Here is a 20229-nt window from a genome sequence, read left to right as displayed (position 1 = left end):
TTCAAATGGTGTCCCTTGGAGTCACATTGGAATTCTTTTCTGAACCCCCAAGGTGCTTCATCACCTGTTCCACATTCACTGACCCCTCCAAGAGAGCTCAAATGAAAGCCGAAATTCAGCATCTCCTGGCCATTCGGGCCATTGAACCAGTCCCTCCAGAACATCTCAATGCCGGCTTTTATTCAATTCTTTTCATGGTGCAGAAGAAGTCGGGGGGCTGCAGGGCCATATTGGATTTGAAACATTTGAATGCCCATATAAGGTACAGGCGTTTCAAGATACACACCCTGCATACTATTCTGGGCGGCATCAGACACAGAGATTTTCTGTCATCAATAGATCTCTGGAAGGCCTATCTCCACGTTCCCATCAGACCATCCCACAGGAGATTTCTCAGATTCTGCTATGAAGGGGCCCATTTTCAATATAGAGCCATGCCCTTCTGACTTTCTTCTGCCCCTCGTATTTTCACCAAACTCCTGGATGTTGTGGCGGCTCATTTAAGAGCGTCACCAGTCAGATTGCAATGTTACCTGGATGACATTTTAATTCAATCTTCCTCATTCCAACAGGCAGAGAAAGATCTCCAGGTAACAATCACAGCCCTCCAGCAACACGGCTTCACCGTGAATTGGGAGAAGAGTCAGGTGACTCCTTCCACCGAACTGGTCCACATAGGGGCCCGCATCGACACAATGTCTGGCCTAGTATTCCTGTCGCAGGAACGAAGAGACAACATCCTGGCCACGGTGCAACAGGTGAGGTCTCTAAGAAGGGCACCCCTACTATTGCTCAATTGCTGGGGCAAATGATTTCATACTTGGCAATCGTCCCTTCGGTGCGGTTGCACTCACAACCTCTTCAGTCGCTTCTATTGCCAAGCCAAAAGGCGGGTATCAGCAACTCCAATACACGGATCAGAGTTCCCACAAAGGTCCTCAAATCCTTCAACTAGTGGACATCAGCAGCCCTGGCAAGGGGTTCCCCTTTCCACGAGCCTCAGTGTCTGATTCTCACCACGGATGCCAGTCTGTTCGGTTGGGGTGCTCACTTAAACACCCAAATCACTCAGGAGCATTGGTCAGCCAAGGACCGGCCTTCTCAACAATGTCAATTGGCTGGAGTTGCGGGCCGCCCATCTCGCACTCCGCCACTTCCAGCGCCAACTGTCGGGGCACCGCGTGCTTCTCCGGACAGACAACATACAACAAAGGCCCACGTGAACCGCCAAGGCGGCACACGTTCCAGGAGCCTAATGAACAAAGCCACACAGCTGGGATTGTGGGCGGAGAGACATCTGCTCTTGCTGCAAGCAGAACATATATCAGGAACCTCCAACTCCCGAGCGGACTGACTTGAGCAGAACTACCATCGACCAGGCGGAGTGGCAATTACACCCCACTCTCTTTCTGCAAACTACATCAAGCTTCGGCCATCGTCAGATGGACCTTTTCACCAGTCCAGAGAATGCTCAGGTTCCTCGCTTCCTCACCAGGTTCTGGACACTGGGGGCCGAGGGGACCAACGCCCTCCACTGCAAATGGCCTCCGGGCCTCCTTTACGCCTTTCCCCCGATACCCCTGATACCAAGGGTCGTGCGGAAAATCTTGGAGGAGGGTGTAGAGGTCATCTTAGTCGCCCTGTATTGGCCCCAACGGGCATGGTTTGCAGACCTCATGGGTCTTTCAATCGAGTGCCCATGGAGGATACCTCAGGATCAGATCTCCCTTCGCCAGGGGGCCATTTACCATCAGGACCCCCAGTGGTTCCAGTTAGCCGCTTGGCACTTGAAAGGGAGATCTTGAAGAGGGACCACTTCTCATCCAGGGTTATAACCACCTTCCTCACTTCGCGCAGAGGGTCCACCACCCGCATATATGACGCAACTTGGTCTTCCTTTCGTCGCTGGTGTGTCTCTTCAGAGATTGACTCCACGCAAGCGTCCATCCCGCAGGTGCTGGACTTCCTTCAAACGGGTCTGGAAGCCAGTCAAGAAGTCAACACCCTACGACAAGTCGCGGCATTGGCAACCGTCCTCCCCAGCAAGGATCAGGGCACCCTGTCTCAGCACCCACAAATTTGATGTTTTCTATGGGGAGCTTCCAACCTTCGCCCTCCACCTGTTCACAGGTATCCCTCCTGGGATCTTTGTCTCATCCTTCAGGCCCTAACGGGATCACCTTTTGAACCGCTGTCCTCTGCCAGCCTCAAAATTCTGACCTTCAAGGTTGCCTTCCTCGTCGCCAGCCTCAAAATTCTGACCTTCAAGGTTGCCTTCCTCGTCGCTGTCACCTCAGCTCGCAGGGTGTCAGAGTTGGCGGCCCTTTCTATGCGCAAGGACTTGTGCATATTTCATTTGGATCAGGTCATTTTAAGAATGGATCCCACCTTCCTCCCAAAAATCAACACCTGGTTTCACAGGGCCCAAGAGATTGTGTTAACTGACTTTTGTCCTGGACCCTCTCATCCCAACGAACGATGTTGGCACACTCTGGACTTTTGCAGGGCCTTGAAAAAGTATATTACCAGAACAGCTCCGTTCCGTAAATCTGAATCTTTATTCATTTCCTTTCAACCAAGTTCTATGGGTCTGAAGGTGTCCTCTTCTACCATTGCTCGCTGGCTTAAAGCCTGCATCTCCATGGCATCTCCTACGAACGAAAGAACAAAATTCCTCCTGGCCGCATCACGGCACACTCAACACGTAGTGTGGCCACCACCACCGCCTGGGCCACCCAGGCTCCTCTTCTCGAGATCTGCAGGGCAGCTACTTGGGCTTCACCAACACCCTTCATTCGCAATTACATATTAGACAAGTTTGCATCAGCCAAAGCTGCCTTCAGCCGCAGAGTACTCCAGCAGGTCCTTCCTCAGGAGGGTCTGTTTGACTCTACTTTCCCTCCCACCCCAAGGGATATTTAGCTTGAGTATATCCCATTCAATGGACTCTCTAAGCAGCGCAAGGGAGAAGGAACATTGGACTTACCTGAAGGTTCTTTCTCCTTGCGCTGCATGAGAGTCCATACCCTCACTTTTTTGGGGGGGGGATCACGAACGTCTATTAACTCCTTTTCCATTCAAGTTTCTGTTTCTTCAGATCTGGACTTCGTTACATGAACTGGGGCTAGACAGGAGGTTTTAAACAAATTCTCTTGTGATTTTATAAATAATATCTCGCACGTTTTTGCATGCAAATCTGATATGTACTTCCCTTGATGAATGGTGACGCTTTGCATAATTGGTTTGAACTCTGTACAATTCGTCCATCTTGTTTATAATCTCTTTTTTATCTCTGTGGAGGGCTTCCGCAATCAGTCCCACCATTATCTCTCCTAGGTCATCTTTTTTGTTTCTGCCACATTTTGAAATCTCAGGTAAAAAGAGGCTCGATCCATTTCCAAATGCATTAATGAGCTTTCCAAGTCTTTGTTTACCACCATCATTTTTTGGTCTATCTGCTCAAATTTTTTTTCAGTTTATTCAGGTTTTATTTCCATGGACCTAATTTTTTGCTCATTTTTTTTGTATCACCTCTTGAATTAAATCCATTTTGTTGTCTAAATTATGTATGTCAGATTTCAATTCTCCATGGTTTTTCATCATCATCTCCTGCAGTTTCATCATAGTTTCCTGAATCATTATGAGAGTAGTCTGCATTGTTTGAGAAGTCAAATTGGAGCTTGATTTTTCTGTAGGCAGCATTCCTTCTATTGTCCTCTGGGTTGATGGGGAAGCCATTGCCACCGTTGGGTTTGATGCTGCCTTTTTCCCTGTTCTCAGGGAATACTGGTGATACTTGTCATTTCCTTTAGAATGTTACTCTGTTCTCCTAAAATTTTATAAATCTTTTCCCAGATTACCATCCACTATTTTTATCGCTAATAATAATACTTTCTTTTATCCCTCTAAGTTAATTTTCTTATAGTTATGTTCCTTTCCCTATATCTACAGTATTTTTGGCTTGGCCACTTTTATATTACTTTTCGCTTTCTCAATATCTTTTCCCTTTACCTATGAATATTGTAGCGTTTACTTCTTTCACATTTTGTTTTTTCTAGTCTCTAGATTTCAGTTTCTATTTTTGTTGGTTACCTACCCAAAAAACTTATAAGAGTTTACAACTGTAAGTCAATCATAAAGGCATGCAATACAATACGGTATAATCATATATCACTCCAGATAGATATTAATATTAGCTTAAATATCTTAATTTATAATAAATATTAATTATAGATAGTTCTATGCTAAATATAATACCTTCAGTACAATCTGACTAATCTTAAGCTACTATCTATGTCAATATTTCATTGTGTACTTGTAAATGCTGTTTTACCACAAAAATTGCAGGCACATCACTATTCAGAAAATATCCCGTTGCCAAAATGTTAATCACAGATTATAATGTAACAATATGACAATCTATTTTCTATTTCACTCAGGATATGTCCTCTCCTTTAACTTTTTTTTAAAATTCTTTTAGTTTAGTTTCCCAATGCTTTATTGTATCTGGATTTCTCAATTTTTACAGTTCTTTTTTCCCTTTCTTCTCCTCGCCCCTCTCTCTCCGTCTTCTCACCGTCTCTTTCAAGCGTTTTTAACTTTGTAACTATTTAAATAAAGATCGTTTCCGTCGCTCTGCTTTCATTTTTCGTTATAAATCCTTGTTTTCCTCCACCAGGCACTGTTCTCAACTTGTTTATTAAGACGGATTAGACCTCTGTCTAATCTTTTGGTTGTCTCCAAGCTTCCTTCCTTGTCTCTCATGCTTTCTCTAATCACTCGATCTCCGTCCATCTTAATCGTCTTTCGCCACCCCCTTTCTTTTTTCTTATCAAATTTCGACGTATGAGTTCTCTTTTTTTCTCTTCTCTTACTCTTCCTCCATTATCTTACACTTATTTGCTCTCCCTCTCCCCCTTACAGTCGGCTTTCGATCTTCCTTTCTGTTTCTCCCGATCCTCTCTCGGCATTTACTTTCACTTAGTCATGGCTCGTCTCTTTAATTCGCCGCTAGTTTCCTGCCGGAGCTCTCTGTAATTTGCCAAATACCTTGCTTTGGTCACTTTGACAGTTCCAATTGTTATGCATATGGGAGTCTCTCACCAGTGGAAATGAGCACATGCTGATTAAATTTCCTCTTCCAATTCTATCGTGCGCTGTCACAGCCTCGGATCCGCCATGTCAAGATGAGATGACAGGACACATTCACGCCGGGTTAAAGAGGGTTTCCCTCATTCCAGCAGGCGGTTGCATACCACCTCGCTGAACTTTGGGCTTCCCCTCTGCTTCGTGTAGCTCTCCAAGCCTTCAACACGCCTTCGAAGGGTCCCCCAGCACGAAAGAAACAGAGTCATTTGGAAATTGTACTTCTCTTGATCATACTTCTCTGTTTAAAACTGGAATTGCTTTTTGCTACATCACACTGTTTGATCTCATTTAGCTTGATATCTATCGCTATTTCAATAGATTTTTCCTACAAATTCTTGTATCACAGTAGAATCCACTAGCTATTCTTTTGATTTTTCTTTCATAAATGAAGAACTTTACATTTGTCCCTGCTAAATTTCATTACATTATTCTGAACCCACTTTTTTCACTGATTAAGAATATTTTCAGTTGTTTTCCTGTATTCTGTGACATGAGTTATCTAATCCAGTTTTGTGTCATCTGATAAATATTCTCTTTATCTTTTCATCTAATCCAGAGGTGTCAAACTTGATTTCATTGAGGACTGCATCAGGGTTGTGTTTAGAGGGCCATGGAGGGCCATGGTGGCGTGGCCATAGAGGGCATTACACAGGAGTTGTATCAGGGGGGCACCTGTGGTGGCCAAGTGCTAAGGCAGGACTTCCCTCAGACTCTCCCTCACTCTCATTATACCTTCCTTCCTTCCTTTTCTTCTTTTTCCTTCCCTCTTCATTTTAATTTCTTCTTCATTCCCCTCTTTCCTTATTTTTCCTTCCTTGCTTTCTTCCCATCTTTTCTTCTTTTTCTTTTCCTTTGTCTTTACTCTTTCCCTTTCTACTTTTCTGCCCCTTCTTGCATGGTCAAATGCAAAGGAGGAAACATTTCTCCTTTTGTTTTGTTTTTAGTTTTGATAGTGCTCTGCCAACCAAAATGTGGGCAGGGGGTCGATGCTAATAAATTTGAAATAAGAATGAACAAAATGTCAGCTTGCTCACAGTTTGGCTCTTTCCTCAAAAAAAGAGTTAATAGAAGTCAATTCCATTGATGAGCAGGAAAACAGAAAGCAAGTGTGGTAATTTAATTTTAGTTGAATTATGTGTGTAAAAGCTGGGGAGGAAGATAATGAGCTCAGTAATATGACAAACAGCTTCAAGGATGAGGGTGCAAGTTCAGAAAGTAATCATAAAGACCTCAAGGGGTAAAAAATCAATGCCTGCTTGGGTTGACATTAGTTGAAAAAGCAGATTGGGACTACCAAATACAGAGAAAGAGACACAGAGAGAAAAAGAAAGAGAGGTAGAATCCAAGTCAACATAGGACTCTAGAAACCTCAGCCAAGCCACCAGTCCCTTTTCTGTGACAAGTAGAATCTGTTAAAAAGAAGGACATATTTAATTACCTCTCTGGGGAATATAAACAGAAAGGGGATGGGTGAAATCCTCCGCGGTTTGCCACCGGTTTGCTGCATGCGCAGTGCGCACCAAACTCAAGTTGCGCACGCATGCGCACTGAGTGCCAAACACATGCTGAGTGTGCATGTGCAGTATGCACCAAACGCATGTGCATGCACAGTGCACACCAAACGCATGCTTTGTGTGGAAAAAGGACACTTAACAAGGTAAGTAGACAAGCAAGGTGGGAAACAGCTGTGCTGCGCTATTTAGATTTTCTGTTTTCTAGCAAATATAAATTGCGCGGCACAGCTGATTGTCGGAAATACTGATTCGGACCAACCGGTAGCTTTTTTATACTACCAGTTCGCCAAACCAGTAGCTTTTATCACTACCAGTTCGCCCGAACTGGTGCGAACCTGTAGGATTTTACCACTGGGATAGGAGTGGGGATATGATTTTCTGAATAGTCTCAGAAAGAAGAGAAAAAGTGAGTTGAGAAGCAAGTCAAGAAAATCTCACTGTGGAACAACAAAGCAAATTCCAAGGGCTTCTTGAGCAAAAGTCACAGCAGGAAGATGCAGAGGAAACCTCAGAGGAAGAAAGAAAAGGAGACTCAGCCCAGAAAAGGCAGCCAAGGGAACTGCCCAAGCAAGGAAAGAAATCCTTCTGGTTATAGGAAAAAGGACAGGTGCAAACTAGAAAGTGCAGTGAAAAGTTGGGGTTAGAGAAAGGCTGAATGAGAGAAAGGAAAGAAATGCTGCTAAAGAAAGGATCATCTTGCCTTGACTAATTGTAGGCAAAATTCTGATAGACTAAAGCTGCCTAAAGTTGAGTCTGTGTAGCTTCAAGAATTCCTTCTCTTGTCCTCTCTGCCATTAAATCAGAAGTCTTCCAGTCCTCTCAACGAGTGTCAGTGAAGGAAAATTAAGGATCAAAATTTCCCAATTCAGAAACCTCTTGGCCAGTGCAAAGTATTCTATCATGTGCCCAATTTCACTGCCTTAAGAAATTGACCCTGGAAGAGGGATTTCCTTGCAACTGGAGTTTGTTATCCAGTCCACATTTTGTTTGTTTTTAACTGCTTTTCTCATTCCTATACCATCCATATTTCTTCTGTGACAATGTCCTCTCTGCACCTTATATTTGGACTCTGTTCTCTTTGGCCACCTCCTTTTTTGAAAAAAATACTTTCCTGACCAATTCTTTTTCTTTTGATTTCTGCCTGTGTTCCCAACTATTTTCTTTCCCAACTATTTTCCTGCAGCACTCCAGCAGCCAAAACGGGATGCCTCCCCACCACCTGTGCCCTGTTTTGGCTGCCAGGGTGGTGCAGGAGGCCGCCCAGGCCCAAAACGGGGCTCAGGGGAGCAGGCCACTTGCGAGGAAAGTGTCCCATCCAGCTTCACCAGGCACACCTGGGGAAATGAGACTTAAGAAGACGCCGTGGAGAGGGGCATTTGTCGGGAACAAATGCTGAGTTCCTGAAGTGTTGTGTGCTGCCGTTTGAACTTGTCAAGAGTCCTTGCATTCTGACTTCCGGTTTGGCACCGCAGGCGTCGTGGACTGTCTCTTTAGACCGCCAGCCCCGCAATCTCGTAAAAGCAGCTTTGACAGCGCTAATCGGCTGTCTGGCGGCTGAAAAACCTCTCCATCGGGAGAAGAAGGAGAGGAGAGCCGGTGGGTGCGAGTAGAGCTCCCCGAAAGTCCTCTGGAACAATTCCAGAGGCTTGGAGGGTGAGAGCTCCCCGGTCAGCCCACCAAGAAGCTCCGGATCCGAGGCAACTCTGTTTTAAACAGAGCCAGACGCCGAAACCATCCTGCTGTCAAAAGTGAGTTTGATTGATTACAAGCGCAGGCAGAGCGGAAACAGGAGAACAAGCCTTAAAGTAACAGAGCTTAACTCCGGAGTTACTTTGTTTCAAATTGAATTTCTTTGAGCTGGAGGCTGAAGATGGCGTCTTTGTTATGGTTTTGAAAGTGAAAGTCAGAAACAAAAGTGCTTATTGAGAACTTTTAAAGCTGCTGGGAAGTGAGAATTTGTGGAGAAAAGACTATTTTGCCTGATAAATTAGAGACTATAAATTACAAGCACTTTAAAGTTGTTCAAGGGACTTTGTGGCTTTGGGGGGAAAAAAAGATTTCTTTAAAAAGAAAAAAAGATGGCTTCTAAACAAGTTAAGCCAGGAGTTGTTAAAGGAGGGGGAGGTTCCCCAGTTGTGTCAGTGGTGACACAGAAAGCACAACTTCCAGCTGATTCACAGAGTCAGAAGGCTGCTCTCAATGATTTTAAAGAGTTTATGAAAGAAGCCATAAATAATCAAGCAACAGCAATGAAAGAAGCTTTGAATAATCAAGCCACAGCAATGAATAATTTAACAGTACTTGTGGAAGGGAAATTAAAGAAAATTGAGGAGGATATAAAATCAATTAAGGAAGTGGTTGTAAAAAAACACGATGAAATAAGAGATATTGTTTTTGCAGTATCAGGATTGTCAAAACTTGTTATTCAGTTGGATGAGAAAGTGGAAGAAATTAATCAAGCCAATTTAAATTTGGAAAGCAAAATGGGAGATGCCATGACCAAAACAGAGAAAGTTGATGATGAATTGGTAATGTTACAATACACGTCCATGGAATTTGCTTTGAGATTGAGAGGCCTGAAAGAAAACAGCAAAGAAAATTTAAAGGATATTTGTGCTGATGCTATTGCAGAGATAATTAAAGAAAGACCAGAAGAGGTGGCAAGCCGAATTGATCAAATCTACAGGGTTAACTCCTGGCTGGCAAGGCAAAGACAGCTGCCAAGAGATGTGGTGATTTATTTTACTACCTGGAGGATCAGAAATGACATTTTACAAGCTTCCTACAAGAATAAGGTTCAGGTGGCTGGGCAAGAAGTGGTGGTTTTGAAAGAGATCCCTCCAAAGATGTTGAGAAGTAGAAAGGACTTTGGCTTTTTGGTAAATGAGCTGAGAAATCAACAAGTGGCATACAGATGGGACGTTCCAACTGGTTTAATAGTGACTTATAATGGAGAAAGATACCGGTTAAATACAGCCTGGAAGGCAAAAGATTTCTATGTTAATGTTTTAAAGGCTGGATACCCACCCTCACCAGGGGGGGAGCAGAAAGAAAATGGAGATGATACAACAAGAAAAAGATGGAAAGCAGATACAAACCTATGCTGAAGTTGCAGCTGGAGGAATCATCACGGAAGAAGATCTGGATCTTGGGGGCTTACCCCCAACTCTGGAACCACTCAAGAAGGGAGAACCGAAAGTACAACGACTGACCCGATCAACTTATAAACTTCAAGAACAACAGTTAAAAATGCAACAATCTAAAGATTTATCTCAAGAAGTTCAGAAAACAGAAGCAGTGGGGGGGGGGCTAGGCCGAAGAGTAAGGTGGAGGAGGATCTTCAGCTGGTGCTCATGCGGCTTCAAAAAGCTAAAGATGGCAACTAAATTTCTATCTTGGAATGTTAATGGCTTAAATTCACCACAAAAAAGAAAGAAAGTATTTCATTACTTGAAACAATTTAACAACAATGTTATTTGTTTGCAAGAAACACATATTACGTTATTAGACCAAAAATATTTGATAAATTCAAGATTAGGTACACACTTTGTGGCATCAGCGCCAGAGAAGAAAAACGGGTTAGTTATATATGTAAAGAAAGGATTATCAGCTAATCTAATCGAGGCAGATGATCAAGGAAGATATATCGCAATTGAATTATTAACACAGACTGGAAAAATGCTTTTAATTGGAATATATGCCCCTAATCAGCAACAAGAAATTTTATAAATTTTTACACACTAAAATAATACAATGGGATTATAAATCTTTTATATTAATGGGTGACTAGAATGGAGTAATCGACACACAGAGAGATAAAAAAAGTTTATCCAAGATTTCAACACGTGCAAAATTACCTAAATCTTTTTTTGATATGATGGAAGATATGGAACTGAGAGATATTTGAAGAGAACGCAATATGGAGGAAAGAGATTTCACCTTCTTTTCTGATAGACATCAATCCTTCTCCAGGATTGATTTTATACTAACCACAAATGATTTTATTTCTAGGGTGAAGAAGACCAAGATATGTCCAAAAATTTTAACTGATCATAGTCCGGTTTGGGTGGAATTTGAACAGGAGAGGGGAGAAAGGAGGTCTTGGAGATTAAATGAAAATTTATTTAGATATGAAGAAAATGTGAAAAAGCTTAAAAAACAAATGAAAGAATTTTTTGCTATTAATATGAACAAGGGTACCTCTATGGAAATGGTTTGGGATGCTAGTAAGGCTTATATGAGGGGTAAGTTAATACATATGAATAATAAACATAGACTAAAACAACAAAAGAAGTGGAAAGAGATAGAGGAAGAAATAAAAAAGAAAGAACAATTACTTATACTTAATCCAGGAGACAAGAAAGTAAAAGAAACAATAAATATATTATGAGGACAATTTAATATGTTAATGGCTGATCAGGTGGCAACTAGCTTACAATATGCTAAACATAATACATTTTGTAATGCCAATAAACCAGGTAGGTGGTTGGCCTACATGCTGAGGAAAAAACAGAAATCACGAGTCATTGGAAATTTACCAACAGAATATGATTAAAAAGGCTTTTTTAGAATTTTATACAAAGTTATATGCTAGTGACTCAATACAAGGTATAGATATAGATAGATACTTAAATGAAGGGAATATTCCGGAATTAACGTTGGAACAGAGGGAAGGATTGAATCAACCAATAACTTCTGAGGAGATCATTGCGGCAATTAAGCAGTTAAAAACAGGGAAAGCTCCAGGAACAGATGGATTAACAGCTGTTTATTATAAGAATTTACAGTTTGAAATGGTAGAACCGCTTAGAGCTCTATTTTGTAAAATTCAATTAGGGGGAGGAGTTCCACCCTCTTGGAGAACAGCTTTTGTTTCATTGATTCCAAAGGAAGATCAAAACTGTATCAAACCTGAAAATTTTAGGCCAATATAAAATTTTTGCTAAAATATTAGCGAACAGATTAATGCCAGTTATGCAACAAACAATTCATAATGACCAATCAGGTTTTATAAAAGGGAGGCAGATGAAATATAATGTTAGACAAATTATTTTTTATAGATGGCATTTAGATCCTAAAAAATTATCATGTATGTACCCGAATTTGCAAGCTAAATGTTGGAGATGTGAATGTGATGATGCAACCTATTATCATATATGGTGGACCTGCAAGAAAATCAAGGCATTTTGGATAAAAATTTGGTGGGTGATGCAGAACATTTTGAAAAAAAGGTTGAAATTTACTCCTCAATTGTTTTTACTGGGTATAACGATGGATTGTACAGTATTAGAGACTAAATTGATTTTGAACTTAATATCAGCAGCAAGGCTGTTGATAGCGCAATACTGGAAGAAGGACTTTTTGCCTACTATTGAAGAGTGGATACTGAAAGTAACGAACTTAGCAGAAATGGCAAAAATCTCAGCATATTTGAAGGACTATACACAAGAAAGATATGTATCGGAATGGAGAAGATGGATTGATTATATTCAAAATAAGTATCAGACAAGGACATATCAAATAGCATATGAATGAACGTTAAGTATTAGAAGTATTATGTTATCTACAGTGGAGTTAAGGTTTTAGGGGGGGATTTAGTAGTCTGAGGATAGATAGGTTAATTTAGCTTATGATTGTTAATTGAAGTACCCTGTATTTTGCTCTGGGAAGTCTCAGGGGGGGAGGGGAGGGAAAGGGTGGGGGGGATTCTTTTTTTTTGTAAAACTTTTCAATTAAAAAAAAAGAGTCCTTGCATTCCTTGTTGGCATTCTGGACTAATTATCTGGATCTTTTGCTTTGCTCTTGTTTTGCCAAATATATTTGGAATTTATTGCTGTGCAGCCTTGGTGCAGACAGCGCTGGGTTGGACTAAGTGCAGCCAGAGGCTACTTGATGGTTGTGTTCGAGTTTGTTATTACTCTGCTCTGGGACTTGCCAGAAACGTGAGAGCATTTGGGGAGATTTGGAGCAATAAAGGGGCAGTTTGAACTGCTAGCTGTTTGTGTTATCTCTGTGCTGTGTCCTGGGTCATCACATATATATACATTTTAAATATATATAAAATATAACATAATTAGAAATATTATATATTTCTAATATATATTAAATTGTGTGTGTGTGTGTGTGTGTGTGTGTATGTATGTACACACACACACACACACACACACACAAGTTCGAATCCAAGTAAAGGTATGTCTAGCTGATGAGAGCTAAATAGCTTGAAATAGATCTATACTAGTCTCCCTTTATTTCTTTATCAGTGAAATATAAATTTGGTGTGTGTGTGTGTGTGTGTATACACACACATGCACATGCGCGCACACACACACAATCATTGGTGTAAAAATGTCACTACACTAAAGAAATTCTGTGATGTGGACAGAGACACTACTCATTAATTTCATGCCCCCCATGAGTTCTGTTCTTTTATACTAGTGGTATACCTACCACCCCAAATGTCATTGCCCCTGCAGAGTCTGAGGAGGAGGAAGAGACAGAGCTAGGGCCAACAGAGAAACGACCAGAGGAACTGGACGAGGTTTCCCTCGGGCCTGGGAAGGGTCACCAGTGAGGGAGAGGGGGCGGAGGAGGGCCAGGCGAAGCAGAGGAGCGATGGAGCTCTGGCAATGAGCAATTACCTCTCCCCAATCCCCGAGCATGAAGAATGGAGAGAAGGCGGGATCAGTGCAGGGCAACCTGACGACTTGGGAGGAGGGCGCCCCGCCCCTCTTCACAATGCTCACCTGAGGAATGAGATTTAAAGAGACGCTGTTGGGAGGGGCATTTGCTGGGAACAAGCGTTGAAGCCATGGAGCCTCACATGCAGTTTCCTATGTCTGGATTTTGTTCTTGCCTTGTTTGCTGCCTTGTTAACTTTGCTTGCTGGACTTCTTGCCTTGGTTGCTGCTTTGCTTACTGGACTTCTTGCCTTGGTTGCTGCCTTGTTAACTTTACTTGCTGGACTACACGCAGCCAGAGGCTGTCGGAGGTGTGTGTAAGAGTAATAAAGGGGAATTAGAACAGTTCTCTGGCTGTGTTGCTTCCGTGCCCACCCCGGATCATCACACCAAGCTTGTATAAACAAGGCATTGCAAACCTTAGCTGACCAAATCATGTGGGCTAAACAGAAACTCCCTACTCATTGTAATAGGAGATTTTAACAGCATTAACCTAAGCCAGGAGCTGCCAAGATACACTCAGCATGTCAGCTGTCTTACTAGAGGCAAAAATATTTTAGACCACTGCTGCTCAACACTAAAGAGTTGCCTATCTTGCTCTACCAAGAAGAGCTATGGGACACTCTGATCACTATATGATTCACCTGGTACCTGTTTATAGACAAAGACTTGAAATCATAAAACTGATAGTTAAAACAGTGAAATCTTGGACTGAAGAGGCAAAGTTAAAGCTACAGGTTTGCCTCGATTGTCTCTTCTTGCTTCAAACACTCTACTATCATCCCAGTGCCCAGAAACACTCCATCAAGGAGCTGAATGACTACAGACTGCTTGCTCTGACATTTGTAGTTATGAAAACCTTTGAAAGGTTAATTCTGGCCCACCTGAAAGCCATCATGGATCCACTGCTAGACCTCATGCAATTTGCATATTGTGCAAATAGATTGGCAGATGTTGTTCAATATGGCACTGCCATATTACCTACATCTTACAACATCTTGAATCCCCAAAGACCTATGCAAGGGTTCTTTTTGTAGACTTCAGCTTGGCATTCAACACCATCATTCCAAAAATCCTTCTCTCCAAACTGGCTCAATTAACTGTGCCTGACTACAGTTGCAGATGGATTATAAGCTTTTTAACAGATAGGAAGCAGCAGGTAAAACTAGGTAAAATCACATTGAATACCCATTCAATTAGCACAGTAGCCCCCCAGGACTCTGTGCTCTTTCCATTATTTTTTTCTGTCTGTACCAATGACTATATTTCAAAGGATCCCTTTATTAAAATACTGAAGTTTGCAAATGACACAACAGTCATTGGTCTCATTCAAGATGATGATGAGTCTGCATACAGATAGGAGGTAGAACAACCGGCCCTCTGGTGTAGCCAGAACAATCTGCAGTTAAACACTCTTAAAACTGTAGAGATGATAGTATATTTTAGGAGAAACCCTCCTATTCTACCATCTCTTACAATATTAGACAACACAGAACCAACAGTAGAGACCTTCAGGTTTCTGGGCATCCCAGGACTCCCAGGACTTGAAATGGACACCTAACATTAGAACCATCGTTAAAAAGGCACAACAAAAATGTTCTTCCTGTATCAATTCAGGAAGTTCAGATTGTCCAATGGTCCACTGATACAATTCTACAGAGAAATGATTGAGTCTGTAATTTGTACCTCTATAATTGTCTGGTTTGGCACAGCAACCAAACAGACTTCAACGAATAATTAGGACTGCAGAAAAAACTATTGCAACCAGCCTGCCTTCCATTGAGGATTTGTGAACTGCACAAACCAGAAAGAGGGCTGAGAAAATATCTACAGACATAAACTGGACATAAACTGTTTCAACTTCTCCTCTCAAGATGCCACTATTGTGTTCAATTTCAATGTATTACTTTTCTTCTTTAGGTTCATATATGGGGTCATTTTTTTAACCTTTTTGCTCTCTATTGTTTTAACAGATTAACAGAGTTGGAGGGACCTTGTAGGCCATTTAGTTCAAACCCCCCCCCCCATCCAAGCAGGAGACCCTACACCATTTCTGACAGATGGCGGTCCAGTCTCTTCTTGAAAGCTTCCAGTGATGAAGCTCCCACAATCTCTGAAGGCAAGCTGTTCCATTGGTTGATTGTTCCCACTGTCAGAAAAATTCTCCTTATTTCCAGATTGAATCTCTCCAATCTCTCCTTGTTCAGTTTCCATCCATTATTCCTTGTCTGGCCTTCAGGTGCTTTGGAAAATAACTTGACCTCCTCCTCTCTGTGGTAGCCCCTCAAATATTGGAAGACTGCTATCACATCTCCCCTGGTTCTTCTCCATGTCCAGTTCATGTAACCATTCATCATATGTTTTGCCTCCAGTTCCCTAATCATCTTGGTTGCTCTTCTCTTCACTCTTTCTAGAGTCTCAACATCTTTTTTATAGTTTGGTGACCAAAACTGGATGCAGTATTCTAGGTGTGGTCTTACTTACTAAGGCTTTATAGAGTAGTATTAGTACCTCACTTGATCTTGATTGTATCCCTCTGTTGGCTTTTTTGGCTTCTGCTTGGTTGGGTGGCCTGTAGTATACACCTATGGCAATGTCATTATTTTTTTCTTGCATAATTTCCATTGACCCGTATGCATTCTAGGAGGTTTTCGTCTTTGATTTCGTACATTTCTATAGCAATGTAGTGGTCCTTTACATACTGAGCAACTCCACCTCCTCTTTTATGGGGTCTGTTTTTTGGAACAGTTTGTATCCTTCTGTTCCAGTCATAGGTTTTGTCCCATCAAGTTTCTGTAATTCCAACTATATCGTATCTACCCTCATGTATTAATAGTTCAAGTTCACCCTATTTGTTCACCCAAACTTTGGGCACCTGAGGTCTTTATGTCTGGCTCTGGGTATGCTTCCTATGTCTCCTATTTGGTATTTGAGTTTATCTTCTTCCCATCCCTCCTTACCTCATTATTTGACTTTTTTTCTAGGGGTTTTTGCTTGTAATTAGGTCCTGGAGATCCTAAAGATTGGTCACCCTCCCCCTTCAATTTTAAAGACCTCCTGATAAGTTGAGCCAGTTATTTGTTGGAAACATTCTTCTTTATGTCTTTATGAGGTACAGCCCATCCCTTGCCAAAAGCCCATCATGGAGGTAGTGCAGACCATGGTCTGGGAATCCAAAGGTTTTTTGGCAAAACCAACCCTTTATTAAAGGTTTACATTGTGTTTAATTTTGGTGTAGTCTTCTTGCTTAGGTTGGGGTTTGTCACTTTGCTCATTGAGTTTCAGAGTGGCTAGAGTTGCCTCTAGATCCCTTACTTTTTCTTCTAGTAATTCATATAATTTACATTTGGTACATACATAGTTTGGGTCTTCTGTGAGCATAAGCACAAATATATATTTTGCATGTCACTATAATGCCAATCCCTTTTTCCATGACTTTTTTTAGTTTGCTTAAAAATTTATTTAAAAATTTAGAACGGATGTTGCACAGAAAAAGGTCAAAACCTGTTCTCAGTATATGGGATATATAATAATGAATTTAAATTAGAGGAAAGATTATTCTAACTTTATTAGAATATTAGCCAATTATTCTAAAAAAAAAACTAAGAGCAGTACAATGTGTCATGTCATTGGATGTCTTCATATGGAGTCTAGATAGGCATCTGCTTTAAATGCCTTTATTTCAGTAATTCCTTCACTAAGTTGATGATCTACAGTATATGGCTTTTTCCAACTTTGTGGTTCTATGATAGTTACAAGGAAATTACTGTTTAAATATATTTTCCAAGATTTAAGTGTTAGCTAGTCATTGTTCTGACCTAGGCTCCCTTAAAAAGCAAGAAGCAGAGTTTTAGTCCTGACAAAACCTCTTTTATTTACATAATTGTGAATTACTATCATTCACAGTCAGCAAGGCTTGTTCAAACAATTTTTCAAATAAATATTTATCAGGACACCTTATCTTGCTTGGCAAGCTGCCACGTAACTTGTTTCCAAATGCAGAGTAAGGCAAAACTTGGCATAGAGTCTCTTAGAGTCATGAACAGAACTTTCCACTCTTGAAACAACCGAACGAACAAATTATTTCCTGCAAAAGCCATCTCCAAGGTGTGTCTTTACTCCCAAGTTGGCCCTGCTAAGTTGTTATTGTCTTCTGGCAGCTCTGCGCACGCGCACACTGGGAACAGCTGTTCTCTGCCTCGCTGTTGTATATCTCCCTATCTGCCTCCAATGCAGAGCCCTCGTCAGAGCTTTCCCCAGCCCCCAGGATTGGCCCATGTTCCTCCCCAACCTCCTCACTGTCTGATTCTGCTGCCAGCTCCGCTGGCCACCGGCAGGCCACAACAGTCATGTTGTTGCATTATACATGTATGAATGAATGTTTATTCTTCCCTTTTCTTGTTTCTTATTTACAGATCTCCGACCTTTGCCTGATGTAGCCTTGACAGGGACCTGTACTCGAGAATGCACAGAGTTTGGTCATTCTGATACCTGCTGGATGCCAGGTCAGTCCTCTCCAAGCCGGCGGCCCAAGAATGCCCTCAAACTCTCCACATTTGTGCCTTATCAAGACAGAGGGAGTCAAGAACAAGTTGGGAATGGAAGCCCCAGACTCTCAGAAGAGCGCAACAGCAAAATGGCTAATCTCCGTCTGCTCCCCACATACAGTGCCTTCTCCAACAGTAGCCATGAGCCCTGCAAGAATTGCCCCATGGAGGAAATCCCTCTCACCCAGACCTCAGATTTCCAGACAGCCACCACACCATCATCCCAAACTGCCAAACGAGAGATTTACCTGTGAGAGTGAGGAGGCCACATAATATTTGAAAAGAATGCTGAGACCAGTGTCTAGTGCTCCAGCATGAAGTGACTTTTCAAACTATGATTCTTTATCACTCAGATTGGCAGTTCTGTGCCTGCCAGATGAGACTGCCATGCCCAGTCATTGGGCATGGAAATACTTCATTAACTGATTCCTCACTGAGCAAGGGAACTGACACCAACCAGAATAGCCAAGCTCTCAATAGAGTGGTCCATGGATAACTGGAAAGAGAGAGAAAGGAATATAGTGAAGAGAACTTGGCTTCTTGGTTTCAGGGCTGGGGTGGGTGGGAAATGGCTTAGTTACCAAAGGTTCACGCAGATTTGGTGGAGTCCATTGGGCTGAGAGCACTTGGTACAGGTACAGGGGGAAAAGCTGCCTCTTGCTACTATAGACTCCTGTAAATATGAATTTTAGGAATGACATTTATGTCTTGCCTGATTGAGTTTTATTTGTCCTTGGAACAAAGAGACATTGAAACAAACAACACCACAGGGAGAAATTTTCAGCTTGAATTTTTCACCACACAGAAAAGCACATTGGGGCAAGCACTTCCAACCAGCCCACCCTTTACTTCCACAGTGTAAATAAGAATGAAGCATCAGTTGGGAGGGGGGTATTCTGGCTGGTCAGCAGGACTAGTAGGAAGGACTTGGCAGAGTTTTTAAATCTTAATCACTTTTCAGACTTCAGAAACTCTTATCAGGTATGGAGGAGCCCTATAGCTGATAGTCAGAGCTTTTAGCTGTCCTCCTTTGCCCCTACCCCATAGATAATGAACTGCAGTAATAAAAAAAATGGAAGAACCTTTAGTTTTTCAGGTGGTAGAATGTCTAACTCCCCCAAATTACTCCACTGCCTCATGTGAGGCAGAGAATTTCCATGGGGTCATTAGATCCCAGTGCCATGATTCTGGCCTTTGATTTGTCTGCCTGTAAGCCACCATTGCCTTTGTGAAATGGAGCTTGGACTCAGGATCACACTTGGGCCCATAGGCCTCTGTATGCTGGAGTCACATACCCCCTCCCTATACCTTTAGACAGCCTCAAGGGCTCCAATGTTCTCTTCCAGTGCCACATGTTTAGCCACATAGTATTCGACTACAGGAGCCTGTCATAGTTTCAGTAGAGGCCCATAAAAATGGTGCAACTATTCATGGGCATTATTATCCCCAACCATTGATGTCATAATTTGGGATCACTCAAAAGACCAGTTCTGAATTTATAAGAGAGCACTCTTCCTCCAGCAAGCAGTGGGCTGCTTTGGTGACTAAGTTCTTAAGTCCCTCAGTATTCTAGATTTAACTAGGCCTGATTCCAGATAGTATAGTATTAATGGCAATCGCCAGCTAGTATTTATGGGACTTTTCCCAGTACATATGGTAGTGGAAGAGAGTCTCCAGGCTGGGGACCTATCCACCAGATTAGCTGACATTTGTTGTACCCATCTTGTTTCTCTTGGCTTAATTCTGGTTCCAACAGGCCCAACTTTTTCCTCACACATTGCCATGTGTTTTTCTAAACTGTATTACAGAAGGTGGGCTGGATGTTGCCCTTCTTTGCTAGTCCTCTGTTCAACTTTCTCAACTGCATGTGTCTAGGAAGGAAAGGAAACAGACATGACATGCTTTGTAAAACTATTGTTTGTGTGGGTATATGGGTACATGTTTGAAAGGACTGATCATTTGGATATAAGTTGGTTATCAAACTAGTAAACTGGTAGGAGCAACATAAAGCAATTTTCATTTTCCTCTGATCATCAGAGATGATTTCTAGGATATGAAATTTTAGTGTCTCCCTGTATTCTCTGTCCTCTAGTAAGCAGATTGCTGATCACCTTCTGACCAAATATAGTGGTAGTGGGAAGCATTGCAAAGAGAAGTCCAGTGACTCTACTCATATAGTAAACTGCTACATGCCATTGGTGATTAGAAGACTGAATTCTTGAGTCCCAGGTTTGAGATCACAAGCAACTTCCAGTGTGTATAAAAAAAACAAGGACTTCTACCCCTATACTTTTTAAGGCTCAGGGCTATTTCAGCAGCAATCCATAGGATGGAGAACAGGAA

At 41.9% G+C, this 20229-nt stretch overlaps 1 protein-coding gene across 1 annotated transcript in view; it reads left to right on the top strand.

Annotated features, from left to right (window-relative positions):
- Positions 1 to 18140, top strand: part of LOC139315012 (protocadherin-9-like) — a 34616-nt gene extending 16476 nt beyond the window's left edge. Inside the window, exons 3-4 of the mRNA XM_070941036.1 lie at positions 17755 to 17904; positions 18001 to 18140. Of these exons, the coding sequence (XP_070797137.1) occupies positions 17755 to 17904; positions 18001 to 18140 (290 nt within the window). The remainder of the gene's footprint in view (positions 1 to 17754; positions 17905 to 18000) is intronic.
- The last annotated feature ends 2089 nt before the right edge of the window (positions 18141 to 20229 follow it).

The sequence above is a fragment of the Pituophis catenifer genome, unplaced genomic scaffold (assembly GCF_029215685.1).
Source record: "Pituophis catenifer annectens isolate HBS135680 unplaced genomic scaffold, rPitCat1.0.hap2 SCAF_3, whole genome shotgun sequence".
Lineage (NCBI taxonomy): Eukaryota > Metazoa > Chordata > Lepidosauria > Squamata > Colubridae > Pituophis > Pituophis catenifer.
This window is presented reverse-complemented; position numbering and strand designations above follow the sequence as displayed.